General features: G+C 47.2%; 1 protein-coding gene and 1 long non-coding RNA gene across 2 annotated transcripts in view; one reads left to right on the top strand and one right to left on the bottom strand.

Annotated features, from left to right (window-relative positions):
• Positions 1–515: 515 nt before the first annotated feature.
• SH3RF3 (SH3 domain containing ring finger 3) overlaps positions 516–27218 on the bottom strand; it is a 373186-nt gene continuing 346483 nt past the window's right edge. Inside the window, exons 9-10 of the mRNA XM_078444321.2 lie at positions 10298–10632; positions 516–921 (exon numbers count right to left, since the gene is read on the bottom strand). Coding sequence (XP_078300447.2) covers positions 753–921; positions 10298–10632 — 504 coding nt within the window. The 3' untranslated portion in view covers positions 516–752. The remainder of the gene's footprint in view (positions 922–10297; positions 10633–27218) is intronic.
• On the top strand, positions 2773–10287 carry LOC132663896 (uncharacterized). Its single transcript, XR_009603315.2, has 4 exons — positions 2773–3250; positions 4077–4138; positions 5762–5849; positions 8617–10287. It is a non-coding gene; the product is annotated as an uncharacterized LOC132663896 (long non-coding RNA).

The following is a 27218-nucleotide window of genomic DNA, read 5'->3' as shown; positions in this document are numbered from 1 at the left end:
TATTGGTTTTACAAAAAGGCAGCACCAGATGTATGAAAAATAGGCAATGTATGACCTATTAGAAATATAGAAAGTCTAACAGCTTTACTTTAAAAAGATGTTGTAAGAAAGAAGCAATGCAAAGGGACAGTGGCGGCAAAACGAAACATGTGGCTTATAATACGATGGGCAGGAAACAAAGCCAAGTGCGATCTTGCGCCTCCAACAGGAGCTGCATGCTGGGCTTCCCCAGGGACTCTGGGGACACAGCAAAGGCCCTGGGCCAGGAACACCCTTGCTGAGTGGCCAGGTGGCAGGTGACTGAGGTATATAGAGAGGTGATGGAGCAATCTGGACCCCCCCCCCCCCCAAGAAGCCCAGGGCAACCCATAAAGACAATCTTCAAACGCCCTGGGTGCCATGCCCACCACCCAACCCCCACAGCCCTTCTGCAGCTTTCGGCCTTGCATAGGCAGCAAACAAGAATGCTGCAGCTTAGCAGTAAGTCACAGAGCAAATCAACCCGCATCAGCAGCTTCTCTTTTCAAAGATATTTCTTTACAGTTTACGCAGAGGGAAGCATTTTGTCAGAGAACAACCCCAGGGTGTGCTCTTGGTTGGGGGTTGTGGGCTCCCACCCCCATCCAGGGTGGCCATGTCAGGAGCCTTGAAAGGGACCTGGGACCCTCAGGACAGCCTTGACTTCCCTTGTTGTGCCCTGGGGATCCCAGGGAGCCTTCATGCCTGGGGAGTGGGGTGTGGAGAGTGTGTCCTCAGAAGCTCTCTACGAAGCTTCCCGGGAAGAGACCGGTGCGGCCATTCCTCTGCAGGGTCCCCTTGTACCAGCCGTCCTCACGCTTCTTGTGCACAAAGACAATGTCACCTTCCTTCAGCTCGATCTCTGCCTCGCTCTGGGGAGGGTAAGAGACCACCACGCGGTACCTGGTGGGGGGGGGAAACAGATACCACATTGGGTGAGTCTGACCCTAGGCTGGAGGATGACACCCCAGGGCCTGCTAGCAAGGTCTCTCTCTTTGTTCTTCCTTTCCTTTTCCCCATCTGGTGTAATTATTATAATTTGGGGTTACTTCCCCCACTTTTAAAAATTTCTACTTTGATTTTAATTTTTACACCACCTTTTCATTTTTTTAATTAAAATTAAAAAATAATTTCCCCTCCATGTCCTTTTGGAGCCCGATCTATGCAGCTGGAACATTTCTGCCTGAGAGACAGTCTCTCCCTCCAGCCCATTTTGGACAGTGGCCTCCTCTGAGGTGGGGCCTGGGACAGCCACTTCAGTCCTGGGGCAGGCACTGGGGTATGGGCGGGACACTTAGTTGTGTCCTCAGTTCTGTCCTGTCCTGGCTGCATGATGCCAGGCTAGTTGTCCTGACCTCTGGAGTGTCAGCTTCTTTGTCTGAGGAACAGGGAGGGTGGGGGACGCCTCTTAAATGGATGTCCTACATGATGTGTGAAACTGTTCTGGACCTTGTATGGTAAAACGGTCACTCTTTTTAAATGTGCTCCTTACCTTAGCACCTGAACTGGATGAAATCACATCATAAATGAAGCCCAATTTTTTACACATCTCATTTCCGAAAAACCTGGGTGCTTCCCTGCAGCCTCTGAGGCCTCTGTGGAACCTCATTTCAGACCAACATGACATAAAATCCAACTGGAGACATAATTGTTCCCATAGGGGAGTCAAAGTGGAGCTGTGGGCCTGAGCTCTAACCTAGCACAGACCCCTGAGGACCCCTCATGGCTATGGCAGGTCCAGGGCATGGGTGGGCACTGGGTGCTGCCACGCACAGCTCCCTGAATCTGAGACAAATCTGACCCTCTGGCTGGCAGCTGGCTGGGGATCCAGAGCCCCAGGATCAAGCACACATCCCACACCACACACCTGTCCACCGGGCCTCAGAGGAAGGTTAAAAAGAAGTTGTGCTCACTCTAAGGGTCAATGTTCTAAAACACCACCAAAGGCAAACCAGCATGTGTCCTGGTGCCCATGTTCCTCGCTGCTGCTCAGCCTGTCTGGAATCTTCTGTCCCCACCCTCCAGCCAGCTGTGCCTCCCTGCCCCCTCAGGGAACTCCTCAGGGGCAGGTGTGCTCAACACTAGACTGGGCCTGCACCTCAATGCTGAGGGGGAGGAGGGAGGAGCTGAGAGGGACCTGCCCACCCCACTGGGCATGTGAGGTGAAGCTTCTCTGCAATGTCCAAGTCCTAACTGTGGATAGGTTTTATAGCCGGGAGGATGCAACCACTCTCCATCCCTGAACACCCCTAGCTGGAAGTCGCTCCAGAGCCTACATCTGGAGAGTTACACCCACATCTGGAGGGTTCCTCTCTGGTCATGGAGCCTGCCCCACTTGGGACCCCTGCTGGACCCTTGCTCCACTCCAGGTTCTCTGCAGTCAGCAACCACACAGTGAAAACATAGGCAGACCACAGCCTTCCTCTGCTCAGAACAGAAGCCAAAGTTGGGGAAAGGCTTCTGTGTTCTCTTTGCTCTCTGAGCACATGTGCACTCCTCAATCTCCCCCAGCTCAGGACTCCCTTGCCCGGGCTGCTCTTGCCTGCCACTTCCTTGATGCTCTCTCTGGAGCAATCCCGCCTTCCACAAGCCAGCTGGGCCCTGTTCACCATGCTTAGTGCTTAGCACAGGTCTCCCACACTAGCATGCAAGCCCCCAGAGCAGCAACTGTTACCCCATGCTCCCTGCGGTGTGCCCAGTGCCTAGGACAAGACTTGCACACAGGAGCACTATTCATACATGCAGGAGGGCATCTGGAGGCCTGGGGGTGGTGCTGTCAGTCAGATGGAGCTGCTGGGGAGCCAGAGTAACTGGGTAGGCGGAGGCACAGAGGTGTCAGTGGCTGGTGGCAGCTGGCGCGGAGAGGTCCAGTGGTGCCTGTATCTGGGCCTGCAGCTCCATAGCAACCACCCAGCAAACAATGCCTCTCCCCAGCCCACAGTGTACACTTCAGCTCCTGCTGTCAGCCACTGGCCATAGGAGGGGAACGTTGGCCAGACTAATGGCCCAGGAGCAGGATGACCAGCAGGCCTTAGGGGACTGGGTCATCCATCCATGCATAGGAGATGAACCTGGGAGGAACCACATACTGGGTGGTTGGCAATGCTGGGACTCAGAGGCCCAGGGCCTGACCTGGACTTGAAAGGCCACCCCCAGGAGGCACTGTCCTGCTGCTCCCCTCTTCCCTGGCAGTGCCTGGCTGTGGTCCCGGCCCACTGGCTGGGGCAAGAAGGTGGGATATTCCTTTTCTCTCAGTCTTCCTTGGGCTGTCGGCTGTGAAGGCCTGTCCCCTGGGTCCTGTCTCCCCCATAAGCCACAGCCATACACATGGCCTCTGAAAGAGATCATCCAGGTGTCCCAAGCAGCTGGCTGTCCTGAGGATCCTCAAGGGGCTCTAAATGTGAAGCCTCTGACCTGTATATTCTGCTTTTGGAAAACCAGGACATTATAACCAAAAGAGTTCCTATGTCAGCATTTCTTCAAATGTGGCCGTAGACTTCAGGGCCTCTAGGTCAGAATCCTGGCTCTGTGCCAGACCTACTTGATGAAACTGTGGGAATGGGGCCAGGAGTGTGGATTTTCAGCAAGTTCTGTGGGTGAATGTTTAACTTGCGATTGTTTGAGAATTAAGATGAAAGCTCTAGGCAAGTTTTCATTCTCCTTCAACCACCTGCTCAGAGGGCCTGGGGTGCTGGCCCATTGGGGTTAGGACAGGGAAGCCATGGTTTGGGGCATCTGGGATTGGTGCTGTGAAGGCTGAGGAGACAATGCACAGGCAGAGAAGACCCAGGCTCCACTCTGGGGAGCTCACGGTCCCAGGTATTCCAGGTTGTTGAGACCAGGGGGGAGAGAGAAAGGTGGCTCCTGAGTCTGACTTGGCAGGCAAGCAGGGTTCGTACTGCTGAGGGACCAGGGCTGGCCAGGCATGCTGAGTGCTTTGGAAGGGCTGCAGGTATAGGAGGGTTGGGCCAGTTCTCATAACTCTCTAGGCTCTAGATGCTGGCTTTGGGGGTATAAAGGAGAGAGAAAATACAGTATGCCTCTCGCTTTCCTCTCAGCCCAGAATCTCTGCAAACGGCTGCTTGCTGGCCACTCCCCGATGACAGATGGCCTTGAGGAGGTAGGAATAGTCTGTAAAATCAGTTCCCATACGTCCGGCACTCAGGCCATGTGTGCGGCTACAGAGACCAGCACCAGCCCTATCTGTGGCTCTCTGCCACCCTCCACTTTTTCTCCAAACACCTGCCTCCTTCTCTTCCCCAAGGATGAGAAGGCAAAGAGTGAGATGATTTCTCAGACTTCAAACACAAGTTTTGGCTTTTGCCTCAACTGCCAGATGTGAAGCAAACAAGCAACTCTGAAAATGTAATTTGCTAGAAAAAAAAAAAGTAATTTGGTGCTTCTGAGTAATTCAATGATTTAATGAGCCCAGATGGATGATGTGGGCCTAATGTATAAGAGTCGAGCATTTAACGTTCTTGTCCAGATCATTCCAAGACTCTGAGCTATTTTTCCTGCTGCATGAAAGTAATTGATACTCCCTGTTATAGACACAAAGGGCCAAATGAACAGTTAAGGACAGCAGCTACTCCTGTGTTATGACTGTGGCGTCATAAATTATAAGAGACTGCCTTGTGCTGAGTTAAGGTTAGGTCAACCACAGCTAATTTTCAGACATAAGATTCAGGAAATCAAAAGGCTCAAAATCAGAATGAATTCTTACCACTGCATATTGCAATTAGCTTTATGTGTGAGGTTTGGCATGTCCTCCTCCTGTGTCATCTGCTCTCCTCCTGACAACAGGGGTCACCGGGAGGCCCTCTGAGTGGCAGGCTTTTCAGAGCATTTGCTTCAGTGCCTACTGAGGGCGAGTGACCCCCGAGATGGTGGATGTGATCATCACAGAGCAGTTTCCCTCTAGGAACTTGGAAATAAGAGTATGCCTAAACCCCAAACACTAAGCTACAATATCAGCACATGTATTAGGTGCTTGTTGCTGTTATAACAAATTTCCACAAACTTAGTGGCATAATTTCTTATCTTACAGTTAAGTCAGACATCCAATGTAGTCACCCAGAGTGCATTCCTTTTGAAGGGTCTGGGAGTAATGCATTCCCCTGCTTTTTGCAGCTCTTAGAAGCTGTCTACATTCCTGGCCAAAGGCCGCTTCCTCCATCTTCAGAGCCAGCAATGGCCAGTTGAGTCCTCACACTGCATCACTTTGACCCTGTCTGCTGCCTTCCTCTTCTCCTTAGAGGGACTCTGTGATCACACTGGGCCCGCCTGGATAATCCAGGATAATCTCTCCATTTTAGAGTCAGCTGGTTAGCAACTTCTATCATGCCTGCAGCCTTCATTCCTCTAGGCCATGTAAGTCCCCCATGTAAGTCACAGTTTGGGGGATCAGGGCACAGACATCTTTGGGAAGCCATTGTTTTGCCTACCATGACACATAATAGATCAAAAAAACTTAAATCCTAACAAAGCCAAACAACTCACAGGCCAGTAAGAGGTGAGGATAAATAGACTGAGTGTGTGAACATATGGGAGAAAAGACTGTGCCAATAAAAAGTAGAGGAAGGGGTGCCAGGCAACATTGGGGGCACCACCATCTTATTATTGTATATGTCATACCATTTCATATAATCATATATGTCATTTAATATGTTATTATTACTCTTATTATGAATTCACAATTTCCCAGGTATTGATCTATGCATTTTACAAATATTTTAACTATCAGATACGTATTAATATCCCCACTTTGTATATGGGGGAACTGGGACTCGAAGAAATGAAGATGCCTATTTGGGTGAAATGGATGATAAAAGGTAAGTGTGCCGATATTTCAGAGCCACTCTGCAACTTCTCCAAGGTTCAAGAGAGCCAGGAGGCAGGCATCCAGAGGATGGGTGCAGGGCGGCTGGCCCAAGAACTCAGCCAGACCTGCCCAGGGTCAGCATATCCCTGCTGGGGAGATGGGACGTTAGACGGTACTCCTGGATCCCATAACTATACTGCTGTTATGAGTTCCCCAAGTAACCTCCAGAAATGTGGCTCCCTGCACATTGTCCATAGGGCACAACATGTCCAGATGGTCCAAGGATTAGGCTCCCGAGGAAGGGTTAGTAATCGGCACTCTGGTTTACACATCAGGCCTGTGAGTTTGGCTCTTACAGATCTCCTGAGAGCTGAACCTGCCTCTAGTGAGCTGACGTGCAGGCCTGGCCAACCAGACCTGGGGGAGTTCTCCATTGTTCACTCCTCTGGGCGGCCCAAACTTCCTTCCTCTGGGAACAGTTAGGAGAGACGCTTCCAGTGTCTTCCTGAATCCTCAGGAGGGAAACTGTTACATCCCAGGGAGTTTGTACATAGGAGACACTCAGAACATGCAAGAGGCAGCCTTGTAGTACCCAGAGCCTAGCCACTCCAGGTGAGAGATGCCCCTTCCTCAGTGAGCTAGTGGTGGAAGCCTTGAATCTGAGCCCCACCTGCCCTTTGCTGCTCTCCCTCCTTCAAACCTTAAAGTGGCCTTGCACACGGCAGGCACTCTGCAGATATGTGGCTTGCAAGTGAGTGCCCAGGGCCTCCATAGCAGGGATTCCTGTTACAGCTGCTCCCCTCCAGCTGTGAGCTAAGTTTTATTCACAAGCCTGCAGGGCCCAAGGCCAAGCACTTTCTGGAGCTGTCCCAGCCTGAAGACTAAGCCTTTCCATTGTTACACCCTTGCTCCAACATGCTGGGGCTTCCTAGGACACAAGGCAGCCTAGGGGCTGCACAGGGTGAGAGAAGGGGGCATTTGGGGGCTCATTAGGCAGCAGTTTCATTTCAGGCTGTATTTTGAAAACTCTCATCACTAATGAGCTTCACAGAGTGCTGGGGACAAGCAGGGTGCCAAAAGTCTCTGGGTACAATAAGCCTTGATTAGATGGAATATTCACAGAATGAGAGTAATTCTCTGATCTTTCTAGTTAATCATGACTTCCATGGTTTAGTAGAACAGGGTATTTTAAGACCTTTTATTAAGGAGTCTGGAAGTTGAGGGATCTAGGGAGAACAGAAACTTAGGGGAGACATGAGAACACCTTTGAAATATCTCAGCCTATCTTTCTCAGGAGCCACCAACTTTGTTACCTGGGGCAGAGGGACTGGGAACCACATTAAGAAATCATAGGCATCTGGGGGTTGGTCTTATGGAAGGATGAAGGTTCTGACATGAAAGAGCTGCCCAAAGTTGGAGGAGGCTCCTTGGAGGGAAATGCAGAAAGAAAGAGAACATGTGTGCCTGTGTGTGTGCCTATGTGTGTGTGTGTGTGTGTGTGGTGTTTGTGTGAGATGTGAGGTGCCTGTGGTATATGGTGTGTGTGAAGTGTGTGTGTGGTGTGTATGTGTGTGTGGTGTGTGTATGTATGGTATATGGTGTGTGTGCATATGTGGTGTGGTATGTGTTTGGTGTGTGAGTATGGTATTTGTGTGAGATGTATGTTAAGTGTGTGTGGTATGTGTGTGTGTGTGGTGTGTATATGTGTGTGGTGTGGTATGAGGTGTGTGGTGTATGTGTGATATGTGGTATGTGTGGTGTCTGTGTGGTATTTGTGTGAGATGTGTGGTATATGTTGTGCATGTGTGTATGTCTGAGGATGTGCGTGTGTGTGGTATGTGCTATATGTGCACATGTGGTGTGGTGTCGTGTTTGGTGTGTGTGGGGTGTGGTATGGGTGTGGTGGTGGGGTGTGTGTGTGTGTGTGTGTGATGTGAGGTAAGGTGTGAATCCAGTCTCCTCAGGGCCTGGGGGTTTGCTGTGGGGAACGCACCTCACAGTAATGGATCCTGCTGTGACGGAGTCTGGACAGCAAGTATATCTTGAACCAACAAGGGGGTGGTGATCAATTGCTGAGGATCCAGAGGCAGATGCTGATATCCTGGCAAGGCTGTGATACGGTCCATACTGTTTTTTTTTTTTTTTTCTTTTCTTTTTTTTTTTTTTAATTTTTTTTCAACGTTTTTTATTTATTTTTGGGACAGAGAGAGACAGAGCATGAACGGGGGAGGGGCAGAGAGAGAGGGAGACACAGAATCGGAAACAGGCTCCAGGCTCCGAGCCATCAGCCCAGAGCCTGACGCGGGGCTCGAACTCACAGACCGCGAGATCGTGACCTGGCTGAAGTCGGACGCTTAACCGACTGCGCCACCCAGGCGCCCCCGGTCCATACTGTTTTAAAGCCAGAGACACCCAGATCCCTTTGTGGGCAAGTTGCACCTTGGGCAGCTGCTGACCATGCTCCTCAAAGTGGTTCAGAGACCAGGCTCTGTGGCTGGAAAGCCTTGAATTCAATCTCTGGCTTGGCTAGTTACTTTTAGCTGTGTGATCTCGAGCAAGTTACTTAGCCTTTCAAGAAGATGGGGATACTAAATTCATAGGGTTGTTACAAGAATCACCGGAGGTAACACACACAAGGCACCTAGAACAATGCCAGCAGATGCTAAGCTGCATACACAGCATGGCCATTCTGGGTGTTTATGGCCCAAGTCCATACTGATTGTTGAGTGTCTGAATCTCCCCCTGCACAGAGCACAGAGCTTTCATTCTAAAAACAGGTGTAAATATGGACTGACATGACAACTGCTTATCGGAAATCTGTAACCAGCTCATGTTGTCCCTCTGCTGCCTGTGGAGACTGTTCTCTCAGTGGCGCTGGATCTCAACACCACGGCATCAACCCAGCCCTGAAGCCCATCATCTGGGTATGCCTTGGCAAAGTGGACTGCAGCTTATTTGTGTGGTCTGAGAGCTAAGAATGCTGTTGCAATTTTAAATGGTTGAAAAAGAAATCAAAATAATAAAAATATTTCATGACACAAGAAAATTAAATGAAATTAAAATTTTGGTGTCCATAAGTAGAGTTTTACTGGAGTGCCCACGCCCTTTGCTTCCATATTGTCTATGGCTGCCTTCATGTCGGCACAGCAGAGGTGAGAGTTGTGACAGAGACCTGCAGTGTCTGCAGAATTTACTATCTAGGCCTTGACAGAAAAGGCGTGTCACCCCCCATTTAGACAGAACTTAACTAGCCCTGCATTGGCACTGGGGGTTAGTGGATGCTCAGGACAGTGGTGCCCTTCTCAGGCTTCAGCACTGGGGTCTATGGGGAGGAGCTGGCCATCAGGCAGTGAGGCCGAGGTGAGGGAAGATTCAGACAGAAATGCCAGGACTGTTTCCTGAGGAGACTGCTCTCATGTTTACTATTTAAGCAGCGTTCTAACAAAGAAGGCACATGGAAGGGAAAGTACTTCTGTGCTATCCAGATTGGACACCATCACCTCTCACTAGAGTGCCTTCAGCCCTTATCTGAAGCTCTCTAAGGACTAACTCAAATGGTCCCATCAGCTGAGCAAGATGCCAGCCTCTGACCCCTTATAAAAGTCAGGCACATGAAGGCCCTCGGTGGACTCAGTTTACTGCTCTGTATAACTCTAGGCTGAACTCTATGAAATTTCTGGTTTTGGTTAAAAAAAATGAATGTTGTCACTTTTGTATGGTTTAACCCAACAGACTATATACCTTGAGGCCAATTTGGGGGTAATGTTTTATAATTCTAAGATGTCAGAGTGGGTTGAGCCTCAAGAAAAACTGCCTCTGGGGTGGGGTACACAGGCCATGGGACTCAGTCCAGGGGTCCACTCCAGGTTTCCCACAGGGTTGAGGGGAGATAGTCCTCTCACTAGCATCATTGCTCACTCTCTGGGCTCAGTGCCCCATCAGTTCTGCCAAGTTTCCTGATGAATCCATTGCAAATCCCAAACTCAGGACCCATATGGATTCAGAACATGAAATAGGCTCCTCTTCATTCCCAAATGCTTCTTATCTTTTTTTTTAATGTTTATTTTTTATTTTTGAGGGAGAAAGAGAGAGAAAGAGCAAGCAAGCAGGGGAGGGGCAGAGAGAGAGAGGGAGACATTGAATCCGAAGCAGGCTTCAGGCTCAGACCTGTCAGCAGAGAGCCCGAGGTGGGGCTCGAACTCATGAACTGCGAGATCATGACCTGAGCTAAAGTCAGATGCTCAACCAACTGAGCCACCCAGGCGCCCCCCTAATGCCTTTTATCTGATGCTCACCATCCAAGCTCAGGAACTGAGTAGATGTGGGTAAGAGGGACATTTGGTAAATTTAATCCTCAGAAAATCCCTATTGTCACTGCTCCCCCAAAATGACTCCAATCTCAGAGACCAGCCCATACCAAGGCCCCAGAGGATACGAGCCCACCCTCCCCGTCCTTACCTCTCCCTGGACAAAGGCTTGGGCTCCGGACGGATGGCAGCCATGGAGAGAGGCGCTTGCCTGGAGGGAGATGAGGAGAAGTTCAGATCCAAGGAGCCTGCCTTTCTGTGCAGTGGCTCCATCCCCACTGCACCCTGCATCTCGCTCTCTATGGGGCAGGACCCTGCCCTGCCATGGATGGACAGTGAGGATACTTCGGGTCCCACGGCACCCTGGAGTGAGGTGTCCACTGCCACCAGGGCATCGTGGGTTGGAGAAATGGATGGTGGGGAGCGAGATTTCTTCTTGGTAGACGCCCCAGCAAGAAGCTTCAGCAGCCCACTTTTCTTCTCTTTCTGGAAAGACACACAGAATTGAAATCCAGTGGGTTAATACTCCTAAATGCCCTTGTTGGAGGAGGGAAGTATAATCTTATTTGGAAACTTTAAACATAATCTTGTTAAGCTGGTTAGAGGAAGAAAACAAAGCTAAGACTGAAAGGTTTTCCAACTCTTGTTTTCCTTCCTTTCCCCAAATCTGGTGCAAGTGCCCAGAACAGACCCAGGAGGCCCTGGGGCAGACCAGAAGGTGCTATTCCCAGGAGAGGGTGCTGTTCCCAGGAGAGAGTGCTGCAGGAATAGAGAGGTGGGGGGACGGGGGCACCCTCCCGACAACACACCTCCTCACCATCACAGGACCGTCCCAGACTGGTAACACTCCAAGGAGCCAGGAGTCAACATCATTTGTCTCTCTTTACCTGGGAGAAGTGTGTAATTATTTTACATCAGGCTTCCTGAGATTAGCTTCCTCAACCCCCACCGGGTTTATAGAACCAAAGGTCATGTATCCTAGACACAGCTTCATTTGGAAACTGGGCAACACTGTATTCAAACTTTTCTGGCACAAAATTATTTATACCACACAAGAAACCTGCAGTGTGCGTGTGCGCGCGAGCTCATGTGTGCATCACATATATTCCCCAAGAAAGTCATTTGCAGGCAGGAAGGACCCGAGCTGAGCTCTCAGAGCTGAAGCAGCCCCCCATGGGGGCAACTTCTCCTCATGCCCTGAATTCTGTCAATGGGAAACACCCTGATAAAACTGCTTCACTCAGCAGGTGGCTTCCTTACCTTAAGAGACCTATTACAGGATATGACAACATTCAGGTCGTGGCTCTTTACATACAAAACTAATGAGATAATCAGAAGAATCTTCCCTTATAATCATGAGGCTATTGATACGCTCTCCTACTAGGATGTGTAGACACCTCTCCTGCTCCATAGTTCACTCCCAGTTCTCATGGAGGACTCCCCACCCCACACCCCACACCAGTGGCAGGCATGACCAGTATAGGGTCTTCATCAGAGGACCCATTTAGTACTCTCTTGGCCCTGAAGGAGCTTCTCTCCTTAGTCTCACATCCTGGGAGCTCAGAGCAGACTCTCAATATGTAAATGAGAGCCAGGCTGGGGTGGCAACACAGACCTGGAGAAAGAAAAGATCAAGGCAGTGTCCTTGGGTGGCCTGGACCAGCCACCATGTTTGCTCTGAATTCTGCATATCACTGTCAGTGAAGGGGCACCTCAGCCTCCCTCAGCATGTGCTGATTACACTGAAGCACATAAGGAAACATGAGAAACATTGCTATCTAGAGAGTTGTTTGTGAAAGAGAAAGTGTGTACATGCAGAGGTGCTTTTAGAACAACACGCTTGCCTTGGAATCTGACCATTTTTATAGCTTTAATAGAGTTCAGCTTTTTAATGTTCAATGGAAATTAGGTGGCAGGGCACATGGCGTAAAACAATGGCAGCACACGGAAGTCTGAAAGTATAGCCACTGAGTCAGTGATGCCTATCAAAGAGTCTGCTTTGGTCACAGGGCTCAGTAGACCCTGAGGTGGATAGAAGGCAGACATCCTCTTCTCACCTTCCCTGCCTGCAGGGTTAGAGGCTACTGGCGGATGATTTCAGCATCACCACACTGATGCTGAAATCTTCTTAAAATTCACATATTAGGGATATGCATATCCTTAAGCTAAGTCAATAACATTTTAGTATGAACAAGTCCATGGTTTTTTCCTCTACTGTTAGCACTGATATTGACAGAAAGAAGGGAAGTAGATGTCCTGAAGACTGTCCATAGTGAGGAATTTCTGGCATGGGTGAGCCCCAGGCTGGTGGGGAGCAGGTTGGTGTGGGGTAATGCAGCAAAGGGCAACCCTCTCTGTTTATGTTTCCTAGCTCTGTCCTGCTTCAACATCCATAAAGGAGTTCTGTGACACACTTAGGAGAGTTTCACTAGTTTGGCCACGAGGGGGCACCACATATCTGGCTCAGAGGGATCCCTGTCTCCCAAGTAGCTGGGGCTCCTGAGGCCACTGCCATTGAGAGGTGCTGGTGGGTGGCAGTGTGTGTCTGGTTCCTCATGATGACAGTCTCCTAATCTGAGACCATGAAGCGGAGGGCACTAGAGGTAGGAGGACACAGTGTAGGCGTGAGGGGTGGTGTCTGATATTTCACAGCCCTCTGGGGGCTCCGGAAGGATGAGCCTGCCCAATGAGTCTAGGGAGCCATGTGGACACCCAAACTAAACACCCAGATGCACAGAATGCAGGTCGAGTATCACAAAAGCTACATGCTATCAAATTCTCAAATTCCAGTTATTAATCCAATGGGATGGTGAAGCTGGAGACTGTACAACTTCAAGAATTGTATACATACATAAGCATATGCACTTACATAAAATTATGCATGGCGTGAAATGGATCTGCAGCCCAGCCAAAGCCCTGAGGGGACAGGAGCCACTGCCTGGCATAGTCTGCAGTCCCTGAAGGGCTATGGGTTGACCTGCCTTTGCTGCTGCCATCTTGGGCTGGGCCTAGCTCATAGAGATCATAGGAAAGGGTGCAGGCCAGCCCTGGCATCAGGCCATGTAGTCTTCTGGAACCAGAGTGTGAAGCCTGGACACTCGGCCAGCAAACATGTGTGGAGCAATTTGACAATGCAGGGACAGCCCCTCTGGGCCATGATGCTGGAGTGTCAGCTGGTCCTGCCAACAATCCATAAGTCAGGGTGCACATGCCCAGTGGGGGAGCACCTGCGTGCAAGATACGGCCAGTGTCCCGGTCAAAGGGGCTCCATGTGGGAAAGCGTTTTCACAGTGACTGTCCCCATGCCCCTGGGACAAGTGTTGGCTGCACCATATCCACCTACCTCACCTATATTCAGAGCTAGTGTCCCTGGCCTCTTCTACATATGAATTAAAGGTGGAAGGAGATAGAATGAGGACGTGCCCAGGGCAGGTAGGGAGCCTCCTGTTAGAAGTTTCAGGGGTAAGGAGCACCTGGGTGGCTCAGTCAGTTGAGCGTCTGACTTCGGCTCAGGTCATGATCTCATGGTTTGTGGGTTTGAGCCCCGCGTCGGGCTGTGTGCTGACAGCTCAGAGCCTGGAGCCTGCTTCGGATTCTGTGTCTCCCTCTCTCTCTGTCCCTCCCGACTAGTGCTCTGTCTCTGTCTCTCAAAAATTAAATAAATGTAAAAAAAAAAAAAAAAAAAGTTTCAGGAGTGAAACCACGGCCCTTCTTGGGACATCCCAGCAGGTTAAAAAGATAAAAGGAACTGACCAGGGCCCAGTTGTCAGCCAGCATGACAGCTCTTGTGGTCCATATGGTGGTGTCCTGCCTCATGAGCAAAGAAGAGGTCTGATCAACAAACACTCTGTTGCAAGACACAGCCACAGGACAGAAAGCCCTGGAGCCACAGGCTGTACCACAGTAGGGTGTGTTGTGAGGGGAAGATAAAGCCCCTGGTCTGCTTAGCATGTTTGCATGGAAATCCAGCCTTAGCTGTGGTTTGGAAAGAGGTGCATGAATGTGATGGATAATTTTCCTGTCTCAGTTTTCCAGGATTAAGTATGACTGATCACTTTCTTAATTTGACTTTGGCAAATACTTATGTCATGACTGGAATACCCTCTCCTTCGCTGTCCATGACAGAATTCTGCTAATGCCTTCAGGATCCAGTTACTACAAGTTGCTGTGAAATTTGGTGAATTATCATGCACACAGAATTCATGGAATATGGATGTAGATATTCCAAGCCCTTCCCCTGGTGGCTGCCCTATTCTGGGTGATGTATGTTAGAATCAGCTAATGGGCACTTTGAAGGTGGTGGGAAAAGGCTCACCAATCAATTTAGGGGCAACACCATTGGACAATAAGAGGTTTTAGAGGATACAATTTCGGGTTAATGTGGGCTAAAAGTTTATTAAAGAAAGATGGATTTGTTGGGGTTTCTCCAGGGACCAGGACTAAATTAGGGACTTTTATGAGCCCAGTGAGATGCAGAGAATGGTATCCCCTTTATATTTTTGGAGCTCATTTTAGGTATGTTTTAGAGGAGTCACTGCTTTCCTACACAACTTTGTGTCAGCATTCTGCTGTCTCCATCTGTGGCCTAAATTCCCCTCTCCTGAGGAGGGTCACTTTCCATCCCTAGGTTGCTCTGAATGGCCATGGTGCAGCCATTTCAGCCTTGTGGGGGTCCTCTAGTCTGAACTGTGGGAACAAAATGCCTGCCTCCCTCTCATCTTCTGTCTTCTCCCCAAATGAGTGATAAGCTACTTACTGCTTGCCCTCTGTGAGGCCGTTCACAGCTCCCCATGCAGACAACCTGCCCTTGCTGCCTGCCTCCTCTTCCTCTGTCAATGGAACAGGATAGGAGCACAGGGGCAGCCCAGGCTGGTGCATGAATACCTAGCTCTGAGTCCTGATTCCACCGACACCAAGTTGTTAAGATGACAAATGGAAGAGTGCTTTTTAAACTATGAATGCATGTTACAAATACTTGATTGTGTGGCTGTTTTTATGACGTGTTTATATGATGTGCTATTTTTAGGTTTTTGCAAAGCACCTACAACCTAGTTAGCTCCCAGTACATTTTTGTTAAAGGAATAAAATCCATTTCACTTCCACCTGAGGCAGTTGTGTCACTGTTAACCCTCAGATTGCCTTGAGAAATCTCCATAGGCCAACACAGGGTCTCTTGGCTCTCCAACTTTAGGTACAAAGAACCAACCAGAGAGTTGGATAGAATATAAATGTTAGCCCCACTCTCAAAGATTCTAATTCAGCAGGTCTGATATGGGGGCAAAAAAAGTGATTCTGATCCAGAACCCAGGAAGGGATCAATTATAAGCCAATGGTCATGTGTCAACCTGTTAATGATTTCAGAAGACTACAGATAGTGCTGTAAAAACCCAGAGAAGGGACCAGCTGCATGGGAAGGTGACAAAACAAGGAAATAGGTTCACTGAGCACCTACTAAATTCCCAGTCCAGGGGACTTGCATGGGTTTTAAAGCTGTGTTTTGGAATATTGGTGTGGATTGATGTGCTGATTCTGATCTGAGGGTCTGAGCTGTCCACCAGCTCCCAGGTGGGGTCAGGCTCCCCAGTTGTACTTTGAGTGGCAAGGGCTAGTGAATGAGTAGAGGTTCAGCAAACAAGGCAGGTCACATCAGGCAGAGGCTCAAGCCAAGGACTGCAGGCACCAGATGAGGCTATTACAGAAGTGCTGGCTCTCAAGATACACAAGTACTTTAGAAAAGCCTCCCTCAGCATATAAACAGAGCACAGTCATGTTAGAGAAGAGCTTATGAGTTACATTAAAAAACGTATGTGTGATGCAGTGCCTGGGTGGCTCAGTCAGTTAGGCAGCCGACTTTGGCTCAGGTCATGATCTCATGGTTGGTGAGTTCGAGCCCTGCATTGGGCTCTATGCTGACAGCCAGGAGCCTGGAGCCTGCTTCAGATTCTGTGTCTCCTTCTCTCTCTTTCCCTCCCCTGCTCATGTTCTGTCTCTCTCTCTCAAAAATAAACATTAAAAAAAATTGTGTGTATACACACACACACACACACACACACACACACACACACTAACACATATATATACACACACACACACTAAAATAAAGTCATACCTTACTTTAAAAGAACCATCTGGTAACCTAATATTAAAAAAAGAGACATATTTGAAGGTGTTCATTCATTACAGGAAAACTATAAAACATTTTACATAATAGAATAATAGATTTTCTGTTATGATAAAAATAGGGATCTCCCTAGGGGCCTTAATTGTTTTATAGAACATCAATGTAAAAACTTGGCAAAAGGAAAAAGAAATCTAAAGCTTAAATTAAGAACTGCTGGGAGTTAAGAGTCAACCAAAATTATGGAAAATTCTCTGTGAAATTATAAGAAGCCAAGGGCTTTTATAAATTTGATTTATAAATGTGATGTTAAAATTTTCAGAGATACAATTCATTTCATTAGAATGAAGTAAACATGTAAACGTGACCTATTGTGCCACATTTTTTTTAAATCAGGTTGTCTCCTTTGTTAATGTATGCTAAAGAAGGTGGCCACAGTTCCTCTCAAACAGACTTACCTTCTTAACTCTTTTTTGCTTAGGGCAACATTTACAATCACTGGTCAGGCACACACAGAACACTGGGCTACATACGGTGGGTAGCACATAGACTCAGAATTGATTGCTTAGCCCTGATAGTCTGGAAAAACCTCAGCCTGAAAAATCCCCAAATGTTTGTGCCCGTGGATGAGTACATGCTCTGTTCAAAGTCAGAGGGGCAGTTGAGAACTCTTTACCTTTGAGAACAAAGGATCAAACATAATCACACATTTTCACTCTGCATTTGCATGAACTGAGATCCAGGCAACAATGGTCATAGGTCATGGGTCATGTTCAGATCTTGTGTCAACACTCAGTGACCTGGGAGCATCTGAAGACTCTCTGAGAAAAGCACAGAGATATTCCTCCAGACTGTTAATATCAGTTATTAACAGGGATGATCAGGCATAGGAAGGAGGATCTGGGCAGTATTTGGCTTTTGTGAGACACATTCATATTTGAGTCATTAAGTCAAATGTGTATTTCTTTTTAGTTTAAGAGGGGGAACATAATAAAGGAAAAAACTGCAACCTATTGCTCTGAACATAATAGTACTAGATGTGATGAACCAGAGAGAATTTTTGTTATTAGCTTATGGAGAAGATTGTCTAATAAGACGGAACAGTAGGGGTGGCCTCGAGGCTTGGGCAGATTGGATATAATGATGGGGGTGGACTGGTGGGTGATTTGGTCTGGCTGAGGGATCAGAGGGTGTGAGGCAGATCTAGCCAAAAGGAGGGGTGAGGTGTGCCTGTGAGATGAGAAAGGAAGCGGGACAGCACATTTTGGTGGCTGAGAGGGCCAGCTGAGGGGTCTAAAGTCAGCTTGGCAGACACTGGGAGCTGCACGAAGCAGGGGAGTGAGTGACTCTGGATTGGCAAGGTAAACAGTTTGCGGTCATGGGTGAAGGGACTGAGTGGGGACCGTGGGGCAACAGACAGTGATGGTGACAGTCACAGGGCATTTAAAGGGAAGGTGATGCCAACTCCTACCAGCTGGAGACAGGAGGTGGGGGATATGTGCCCTGCAGCAGTGAACCTGCTCTGTGTGAGCATGGCCCTGGCAAACTCTGGCTCACACAACAGATAAAGAAAGCAAAATGAGTTTAGGAAGATGGTTAAATAATTCTCAGATGCTACATCAACCTATGGGCAGTCAGGAAAATCATGTGGCCTCTGGGAAGGCCAGAGCTCAGAGAAGTGGGGGTGTCAATCCTCACACCTGTTACAATGACCTGCAGCTGTACATTTAGGAAGGAGCTGGTGAGACTAAAACATGGTCAGAGGCCTGATGCGCATGGATTTGTCATGACAAATAGTGCGGGGCCTTCAAGGAGCCTCTAGATAGTCAAACAAGGGACACGGTGCATCCTTATCTTAATATATTGAGATGGGCTCCTAGGTAGCAAGTTATACTCAGAAGTCTTTTGATTAGAATTTTATGTTTGGAAAGTTTCCTATTGGAGATGGGGAAAGGGTAATTAAAAACTATGCCCTGTTAAAATTTTGATGGGGAAAAGCACATCTCAGGTTATGCCTGAACACACAGTTACTCTAAGAGCAGAGAAGGGTTTTTAACAATGTAAATATGCAATGTGTCTTCAGAAAGGGAAGAGGAATTAAAGATCTATCATAAATAAAGTGGAAGAAGTTAACAAGCTAATTAAAAGAGACATAAAAATTGTGTATTTAGCTATCGGCTATTTTAAACATTAAAACACATCTTCAAAAATGCTGCCCTCATAAAAGACCGAAGATGAAAATTGATTCACGAAAATAACGAGGAAGGGAAACAGCAGATAACAGCATGCCAATCTAATTGTGCTTTCTCCAGCTTTTGTTTTTGATGGGAGGGATGCCTGCTGCAGCATGCTGCTTCTCTTGCCCTTCCTGAGGATTGAAACCATTAAGTGAAGGCTTAGTTCAGTGCTCTGCATGTGGCACTATGCTAGGCACTCTGAAAAGGGAGCTGAATGGACAGAAGAAAAAGCAGGGGTTGGATTTGTGTCCTTCGAAGCAGAGCCATAGGCATTGTGATCACAGCAATTTGTCAGACTCAGAAACATAAGAAGAACACTCAGGAGCTGGGCCTGGCAAGTGGTTTTAGGTGACCAGCCAAGTTCAATGCAGCAGGAAAGAAAGAGTTCCTGAAGTGGAGGATACTGTCTCCCTGAGGAACTTCAAGCAGATATTCAGCCACATCATGACAGCCTTGGAGACAGATAGAGCTGGGTGTCACTGTCATTTATCAGTTGACTGATCTTGAACAAGTCACTTAACTGCTCATATGCAAAATGGACAACATAATTATATATATAACTAATTACACTGCAAATTCTTTCTCGAGAACTCACTATGAACCAGGCACTGTTCTAAGTCTTGGACATAATTAGCTCTTAAGTTCTTAAAACAGCTCAATAGAAAAACAGTCTCTGAGATTCTAAACCACAGATGCAGGGTAATCAACCAGAAAGTTGCACAATCTGGATTTGAACCCAGGACTCGATTCCAAATTTTAATGCCAGCTGTAACTGCTTTGCCCTGAGAACTAATCCCAATAGGGCACCAATAAGTGGGAGGCACCCTGCAATACACTGTTGAGGTTTTTGTTTTTGTTTTTTGTTTTTTTTAATTTTTTTATTTTTTTTTAAATTTTTAATTTTTTTTTAATATATGAAATTTACTGTCAAATTGGTTTCCATACAACACCCAGTGCTCATCCCAAAAGGTGCCCTCCTCAATACCCATCACCTACCCTGCCCTCCCTAGCACCCCCCATCAACCCTCAGTTTGTTCTCAGTTTTTAACAGTCTCTTATGCTTTGGCTCTCTCCCACTCTAACCTCTTTTTTTTTTTTCCTTCCCCTCCCCCATGGGTTTCTGTTACGTTTCTCAGGATCCACATAAGAGTGAAACCATATGGTATCTGTCTTTCTCTGTATGGCTTATTTCACTTAGCATCACACTCTCCAGTTCCATCCACGTTGCTACGAAAGGCCATATTTCATTTTTTCTCATTGCCACGTAGTATTCCATTGTGTATATAAACCACAATTTCTTTATCTATTCATCAGTTGATGGACATTTAGGCTCTTTCCATAATTTGGCTATTGTTGAGAGTGCTGCTATAAACATTGGGGTACAAGTGCCCCTATGCATCAGTACTCCTGTATCCCTTGGATAAATTCCTAGCAGTGCTATTGCTGGGTCATAAGGTAGGTCTATTTTTAATTTTCTGAGGAACCTCCACACTGCTTTCTAGAGCGGCTGCACCAATTTGCATTCCCACCAACAGTGCAAGAGGGTTCCTGTTTCTCCACATCCTCTCCAGCATCTATAGTCTCCTGATTTCTTCATTTTGGCCACTCTGACTGGCGTGAGGTGGTATCTGAGTGTGGTTTTGATTTGTATTTCCCTGATAAGGAGCGACGTTGAACATCTTTTCATGTGCCTGTTGGCCATCCGGATGTCTTCTTTAGAGAAGTGTCTATTCATGTTTTCTGCCCATTTCTTCACTGGGTTATTTGTTTTTCGGGTGTGGAGTTTGATGAGCTCTGTATAGATTTTGGATACTAGCCCTTTGTCCGATATGTCATTTGCAAATATCTTTTCCCATTCCGTTGGTTGCCTTTTAGTTTTGTTGGTTGTTTCCTTTGCTGTGCAGAAGCTTTTTATCTTCATAAAGTCCCAGTAATTCACTTTTGCTTTTAATTCCCTTGCCTTTGGGGATGTGCCGAGTAAGAGATTGCTATGGCTGAGGTCAGAGAGGTCTTTTCCTGCTTTCTCCTCTAAGGTTTTGATGGTTTCCTGTCTCACATTCAGGTCCTTTATCCATTTTGAGTTTATTTTTGTGAATGGTGTGAGAAAGGGGTCTAGTTTCAACCTTCTGCATGTTGCTGTCCAGTTCTCCCAGCACCATTTGTTAAAGAGACTGTCTTTTTTCCATTGGATGTTCTTTCCTGCTTTGTCAAAGATGAGTTGGCCATACGTTTGTGGGTCTAGTTCTGGGGTTTCTATTCTATTCCATTGGTCTATGTGTCTGTTTTTATGCCAATACCATGCTGTCTTGATGATGACAGCTTTGTAGTACAGGCTAAAGTCTGGGATTGTGATGCCTCCTGCTTTGGTCTTCTTCTTCAAAATTACTTTGGCTATTCGGGGCCTTTTGTGGTTCCATATGAATTTTAGGATTGCTAGTTCTAGTTTCGAGAAGAATGCTGGTGCAATTTTGATTGGGATTGCATTGAATGTGTAGATAGCTTTGGGTAGTATCGACATTTTGACAATATTTATTCTTCCAATCCATGAGCAGGGAATGTCTTTCCCTTTCTTTATATCTTCTTCAATTACCTGCATAAGCTTTCTATAGTTTTCAGCATACAGATCTTTTACATCTTTGGTTAGGTTTATTCCTAGGTATTTTATGCTTCTTGGTGCAATTGTGAATGGGATCAGTTTCTTTATTTGTCTTTCTGTTGCTTCATTGTTAGTGTATAAGAATGCAACTGATTTCTGCACATTGATTTTGTATCCTGCAACTTTGCTGAATTCATGTATCAGTTCTAGCAGACTTTTGGTGGAGTCTATCGGATTTTCCATGTATAATATCATGTCATCTGCAAAAAGCGAAAGCTTGACTTCATCTTTGCCAATTTTGATGCCTTTGATTTCCTTTTGTTGTCTGATTGCTGATGCTAGAACTTCCAGCACTATGTTAAACAACAGCGGTGAGAGTGGGCATCCCTGTCGTGTTCCTGATCTCAGGGGGAAAGCTCTCAGTTTTTCCCCGTTGAGGATGATGTTAGCTGTGGGCTTTTCATAAATGGCTTTTATGATCTTTAAGTATGTTCCTTCTATCCCGACTTTCTCAAGGGTTTTTATTAAGAAAGGGTGCTGGATTTTGTCAAAGGCCTTTTCTGCATCGATTGACAGGATCATATGGTTCTTCTCTTTTTTTTTGTTAATGTGATGTATCACGTTGATTGATTTGCGAATGTTGAACCAGCCCTGCATCCCAGGAATGAATCCCACTTGATCATGGTGAATAATTCTTCTTATATGCTGTTGAATTCGATTTGCTAGTATCTTATTGAGAATTTTTGCATCAATATTCATCAGGGATATTGGCCTGTAGTTCTCTTTTTTTACTGGGTCTCTGTCTGGTTTAGGAATCAAAGTAATACTGGCTTCATAGAATGAGTCTGGAAGTTTTCCTTCCCTTTCTATTTCTTGGAATAGCTTGAGAAGGATAGGTATTATCTCTGTTTTAAACGTCTGGTAGAACTCCCCTGGGAAGCCATCTGGTCCTGGACTCTTATTTGTTGGGAGATTGTTGATAACCGATTCAATTTCTTCTCTGGTTATGGGTCTGTTCAAGCTTTCTATTTCCTCCTGATTGAGTTTTGGAAGAGTGTGGGTGTTTAGGAATTTGTCCATTTCTTCCAGGTTGTCCAATTTGTTGGCATATAATTTTTCATAGTATTCCCTGATCATTGTTTGTATCTCTGAGGGATTGGTTGTAATAATTCCATTTTCATTCATGATTTTATCTATTTGGGTCATCTCCCTTTTCTTTTTGAGAAGCCTGGCTAGAGGTTTGTCAATTTTGTTTATTTTTTCAAAAAACCAACTCTTGGTTTCGTTGATCTACTCTACAGTTTTTTTAGATTCTATATTGTTTATTTCTGCTCTGATCTTTACTATTTCTCTTCTTCTGCTGGGTTTAGGCTGCCTTTGCTGTTCTGCTTCTATTTCCTTTAGGTGTGCTATTAGATTTTGTATTTGGGATTTTTCTTGTTTCTTGAGATAGGCCTGGATTGCAATGTATTTTCCTCTCAGGACTGCCTTCGCTGCGTCCCAAAGCGTTTGGATTGTTGTGTTTTCATTTTCGTTTGTTTCCATATATTTTTTAATTTCTTCTCTAATTGCCTGGTTGACCTATTCATTCTTTAGTAGGGTGTTCTTTAACCTCCATGCTTTTGGAGGTTTTCCAGACTTTTTCCTGTGGTTGATTTCAAGCTTCATAGCATTGTGGTCTGAAAGTATGCATGGTATAATTTCAATTCTTGTAAACTTATGAAGGGCTGTTTTGTGACCCAGTATATGATCTATCTTGGAGAATGTTCCATGTGCACTCGTGAAGAAAGTATATTCTGTTGCTTTGGGATGCAGAGTTCTAAATATATCTGTCAAGTCCATCTGATCCAATGTATCATTCAGGGCCCTTGTTTCTTTATTGACTGTGTGTCTAGATGATCTATCCATTTCTGTAAGTGGGGTGTTAAAGTCCCCTGCAATGACCACATTCTTATCAATAAGGTTGCTTATGTTTATGAGTAATTGTTTTATATATCTGGGGGCTCCGGTATTTGGCACATAGACACTTATAATTGTTAGCTCTTCCTGATGGATAGACCCTGTAATTATTATATAATGCCCTTCTTCATCTCTTGTTACAGCCTTTAATTTAAAGTCTAGTTTGTCTGATATAAGTATGGCTACTCCGGCTTTCTTTTGGCTTCCAGGAGCATGATAAATAGTTCTCCATCCCCTCACTCTCAATCTAAAGGTGTCCTCAGATCTAAAATGAGTCTCTTGTAGACAGCAAATAGATGGGTCTTGTTTTTTTATCCATTCTGATACCCTATGTCTTTTGGTTGGCGCATTTAATCCATTTACATTCAGTGTTATTATAGAAAGATACGGGTTTAGAGTCATTGTGATGTCTATGTTTTATGCTTGTAGTGATGTCTCTGGTACTTTGTCTCACAGGATCCCCCTTAGGATCTCTTGTAGGGCTGGTTTAGTGGTGACAAATTCCTTCAGTTTTTGTTTGTTTGGGAAGACCTTTATCTCTCCTTCTATTCTAAATGACAGACTTGCTGGATAAAGGATTCTCGGCTGCATATTTTTTCTGTTTAGCACACTGAAGATATCGTGCCAAGCCTTTCTGGCCTGCCAAGTTTCAAAGGAGAGATCAGTCACGAGTCTTATAGGTCTCCCTTTATATGTGAGGGCACGTTTATCCCTTGCTGCTTTCAGAATTTTCTCTTTATCCTTGTATTTTGCCAGTTTCACTATGATATGTCGTGCAGAAGATCGATTCAAGTTACGTCTGAAGGGAGTTCTCTGTGCCTCTTGGATTTCAATGCCTTTTTCCTTCCCCAGTTCAGGGAAGTTCTCAGCTATAATTTCTTCAAGTACCCCTTCAGCACCTTTCCCTCTCTCTTCCTCCTCTGGGATACCAATTATGCATATATTATTTCTTTTTAGTGTATCACTTAGTTCTCTAATTTTCCCCTCATACTCCTGGATTTTTTTATCTCTCTTTCTCTCAGCTTCCTCTTTTTCCATAACTTTATCTTCTAGTTCACCTATTCTCTCCTCTGCCTCTTCAATCCGAGCCGTCGTCGTTTCCATTTTGTTTTGCATTTCGTTTAAAGCGCTTTTCAGCTCCTCGTGACTGTTCCTTAGTCCCTTGATCTCTGTGGCAAGAGATTCTCTGCTGTCCTGTATACCGTTTTCAAGCCCAGCGATTAATTTTATGACTGTTATTCTAAATTCGCTTTCTGTTATATTATTTAAATCCTTTTTGATCAGTTCATTCGCTGTTGTTATTTCCTGGAGATTCTTCTGAGGGGAATTCTTCCGTTTGGTCATTTTGGATAGTCCCTGGAGTGGTGAGGACCTGCAGGGCACTTCCCCCGTGCTGTGGTGTATAACTGGAGTTGGTGGGCGGGGCCGCAGTCCGACCTGATGTCTGCCCCCAGCCCACCACTGGGGCCACAGTCAGACTGGTGTGTGCCTTCTCTTCCCCTCTCCTAGGGGCGGGATTCACTGTGGGGTGGCGTGGCCCGTCTGGGCTACTTGCACACTGCCAGGCTTGTGGTGCTGGGGATCTGGCGTATTAGCTGGGGTGGGTAGGCAAGGTGCACGGGGGCGGGAGGGGCAGGCTTAGCTCGCTTCTCCTTAGGTGATCCACTTCAGGAGGGGCCCTGTGGCAGCGGGAGGGAGTCAGATCCGCTGCCGGAGGTTTGGCTCCGCAGAAGCACAGAGTTGGGTGTTTGCTCGGAGCGAGCAAGTTCCCTGGCAGGAACTGGTTCTCTTTGGGATTTTGGCTGGGGGATGGGTGGGGGAGATGGCGCTGGCGAGCGCCTTTGTTCCCCGCCAAGCTGAGCTCTGTCGTCCGGGGGCTCAGCAGCTCTCCCTCCCTTTGTCCTCCAGCCTTCCCGCTTTCTGAGCAGAGCTGTTAACTTCTGACCTCCCAGACGCTAAGTCGCGCTTGCTGTCGGAACACAGTCCGTCCGGCCCCTCCGCTTTTGCCAGCCAGACTCGGGGGCTCTGCTTGGCCGGCGAGCCGCCCCTCCGCCCCGGCTCCCTCCCGCCAGTCCGTGGAGCACGCACCGCCTCGCCGCCCTTCCTACCCTCTTCCGTGGGCCTCTCGTCTGCGCTTGGCTCTGGAGACTCCGTTCTGCTAATCCTCTGGCGGTTTTCTGGGTTCTTTAGGCAGGTGTAGGTGGAATCTAAGTGATCAGCAGGACGCGCGGTGAGCCCAGCGTCCTCCTACGCCACCATCTTCCCTCTCTCCTGAGAGACAGAATCTTCACTGTTGAGGTTTTTGTGTGTTTAACTCACTTCACGGGTGGGCACTGAAGTACACACATAGATCGATGATTACAGAACTCTAATGAGGGCTGCGTCATGATGAAATACAGGGTTGCCAGTTACCCACCACCCTTGTGACACAGGCAACGCTTTGCTCTCCTGGGCTGCTTCTTCAGGATGGGATATTGACAATACCCTCAGCACTGATAGGAGGACTGAATGAGGACAGCAGGTAAAGCACCTAGCAGAGCACCCTGCATATAGTAGGCTTTCAACAAGGAATGGCTGTCATGAATCTCAGCTATGGTGGTGGTATATGCCAGCACTGTTCATGCATTCATCTGGCCCTCAGCCAGCATTCATTTCCTGGTAGCATGGGCTGAGGTCAGAGGAACGACGACAGCACATCCGGTTATGCACCCACAAAGGAAGATCAAATAGGACTGAAGTGCCAGCTACATGTCTCAGATCCTCCGGAAGCCTCTTGTGCAATGATAGGCTGAGAATACCCTCTCAGTCCCTGAAACAGCGCACCCAGGCTCCAAACATGAAGGAACCCCCTGGTCTCTGGTCTAGGGCAGGAATGCTGCAAGCAACAAAACCACACTAACCATGTTGTTTTTCCTTGTTTTTTTTACACTCAGCTCACTTGGTGCAAAGCACAAGGTACCCTTTCCAGCTCCCAGCAGAGTAAATAAATACGGTGACAATAAGGTGGGGACTAGAGCTATGAACCCACCTCGGCTGGGCCCCTTGTTACCCTGAACCTGACCTGTCCAGGGCACTGACATTCCTCATCTCCCATTGAGAAAGGCCCTCTCTTGGGCTCCTCCACCCTGTATTATGGCTTCTTCTCCTGCCTTTCTGCACAGCTGCTGGATTCTTCCCACCAGCACCACGCCTTCCCCCCCCACACCCCCCTACCCTGCCCCTCGCCTCAGGTGCAAACTCTCCTAGACTCGGTTTCTTGCTTCACTCCTTAATGTTCTCTTGCTGGAAGCTTTGACACAGGATTGGCTCTTGAATTCTCTCTTCTGCGGTGAAAGCATCTCTAGTGCCAAGGTCTCAAGTGAGCTCTAGGTCTTTTATCTGTAACTTCATCTAGACATTCTTTTAAGACTGAAATCACATGAATAAAACCATCAAAAGATGCCTGAAGTTCTGAGCTGGAGAACTGGGGAGCCTCCCTCTGCCCAGCCCTGATTAGAGAGAGCCAGAGGTGATCATGTCCCCCATGCCTGTGCCCAGTTGAGTGGCCAAGTGACCCGAGGGGACTGAGGGACAAAGATGGAGGGAGTGAGTCTGAGAGAGGTGCTGGGAGCTTGTGCTCTCAGCACAGTGTACAGGCTGGTACGCTGGCACTGTGCCACTTGTCCCTGTCCTCCTCTGCAGAGGCCAGCAGCCTGAGGGCACCCCAGCTACTCAGGACTGTCATGTCCACACTTGGATGGGGGCTGTTTTTCCAAACTTGCAAATGAAGGCAGCCTGTGCTCATCCTCCCCCAACCTCTTCATTCATCACTCATTCATGTGGCAGGTCCTGCCCCTTTTCACAGGTCTGACTCTCACTCTCTTATCTCCTTCTCATCAGATTGGCAATGACACCAGCATCCCCACAACTTGTTTTATTGAGCAGGACAGAAAGCCAAGCAAATGAACAAGGAGAGCACTGACCATATGCCTGGTGTTTTGTATACTATTTCAATTTTAATGTACCTTAGTTGGCTCAAGCTGCCATAAAAAATACCAAAGACTGGGTGGTTTAAACAGCAGAAACTTATTTTCCCATAGTCTAGAGGCTGGAAGCCCATGATCGGGGTGCCAACATGGGCAGGTTCTTGGTGAGGGCTCTTATCCTGGCTGTGGATGGCACC

The sequence above is a fragment of the Panthera onca genome, chromosome A3 (assembly GCF_046562875.1).
Source record: "Panthera onca isolate mPanOnc1 chromosome A3, mPanOnc1 haplotype 2, whole genome shotgun sequence".
NCBI lineage: Eukaryota > Metazoa > Chordata > Mammalia > Carnivora > Felidae > Panthera > Panthera onca.
The sequence above is the reverse complement of the archived record's forward strand: the minus strand, read 5'-3'. Positions and strand labels throughout refer to the sequence as shown.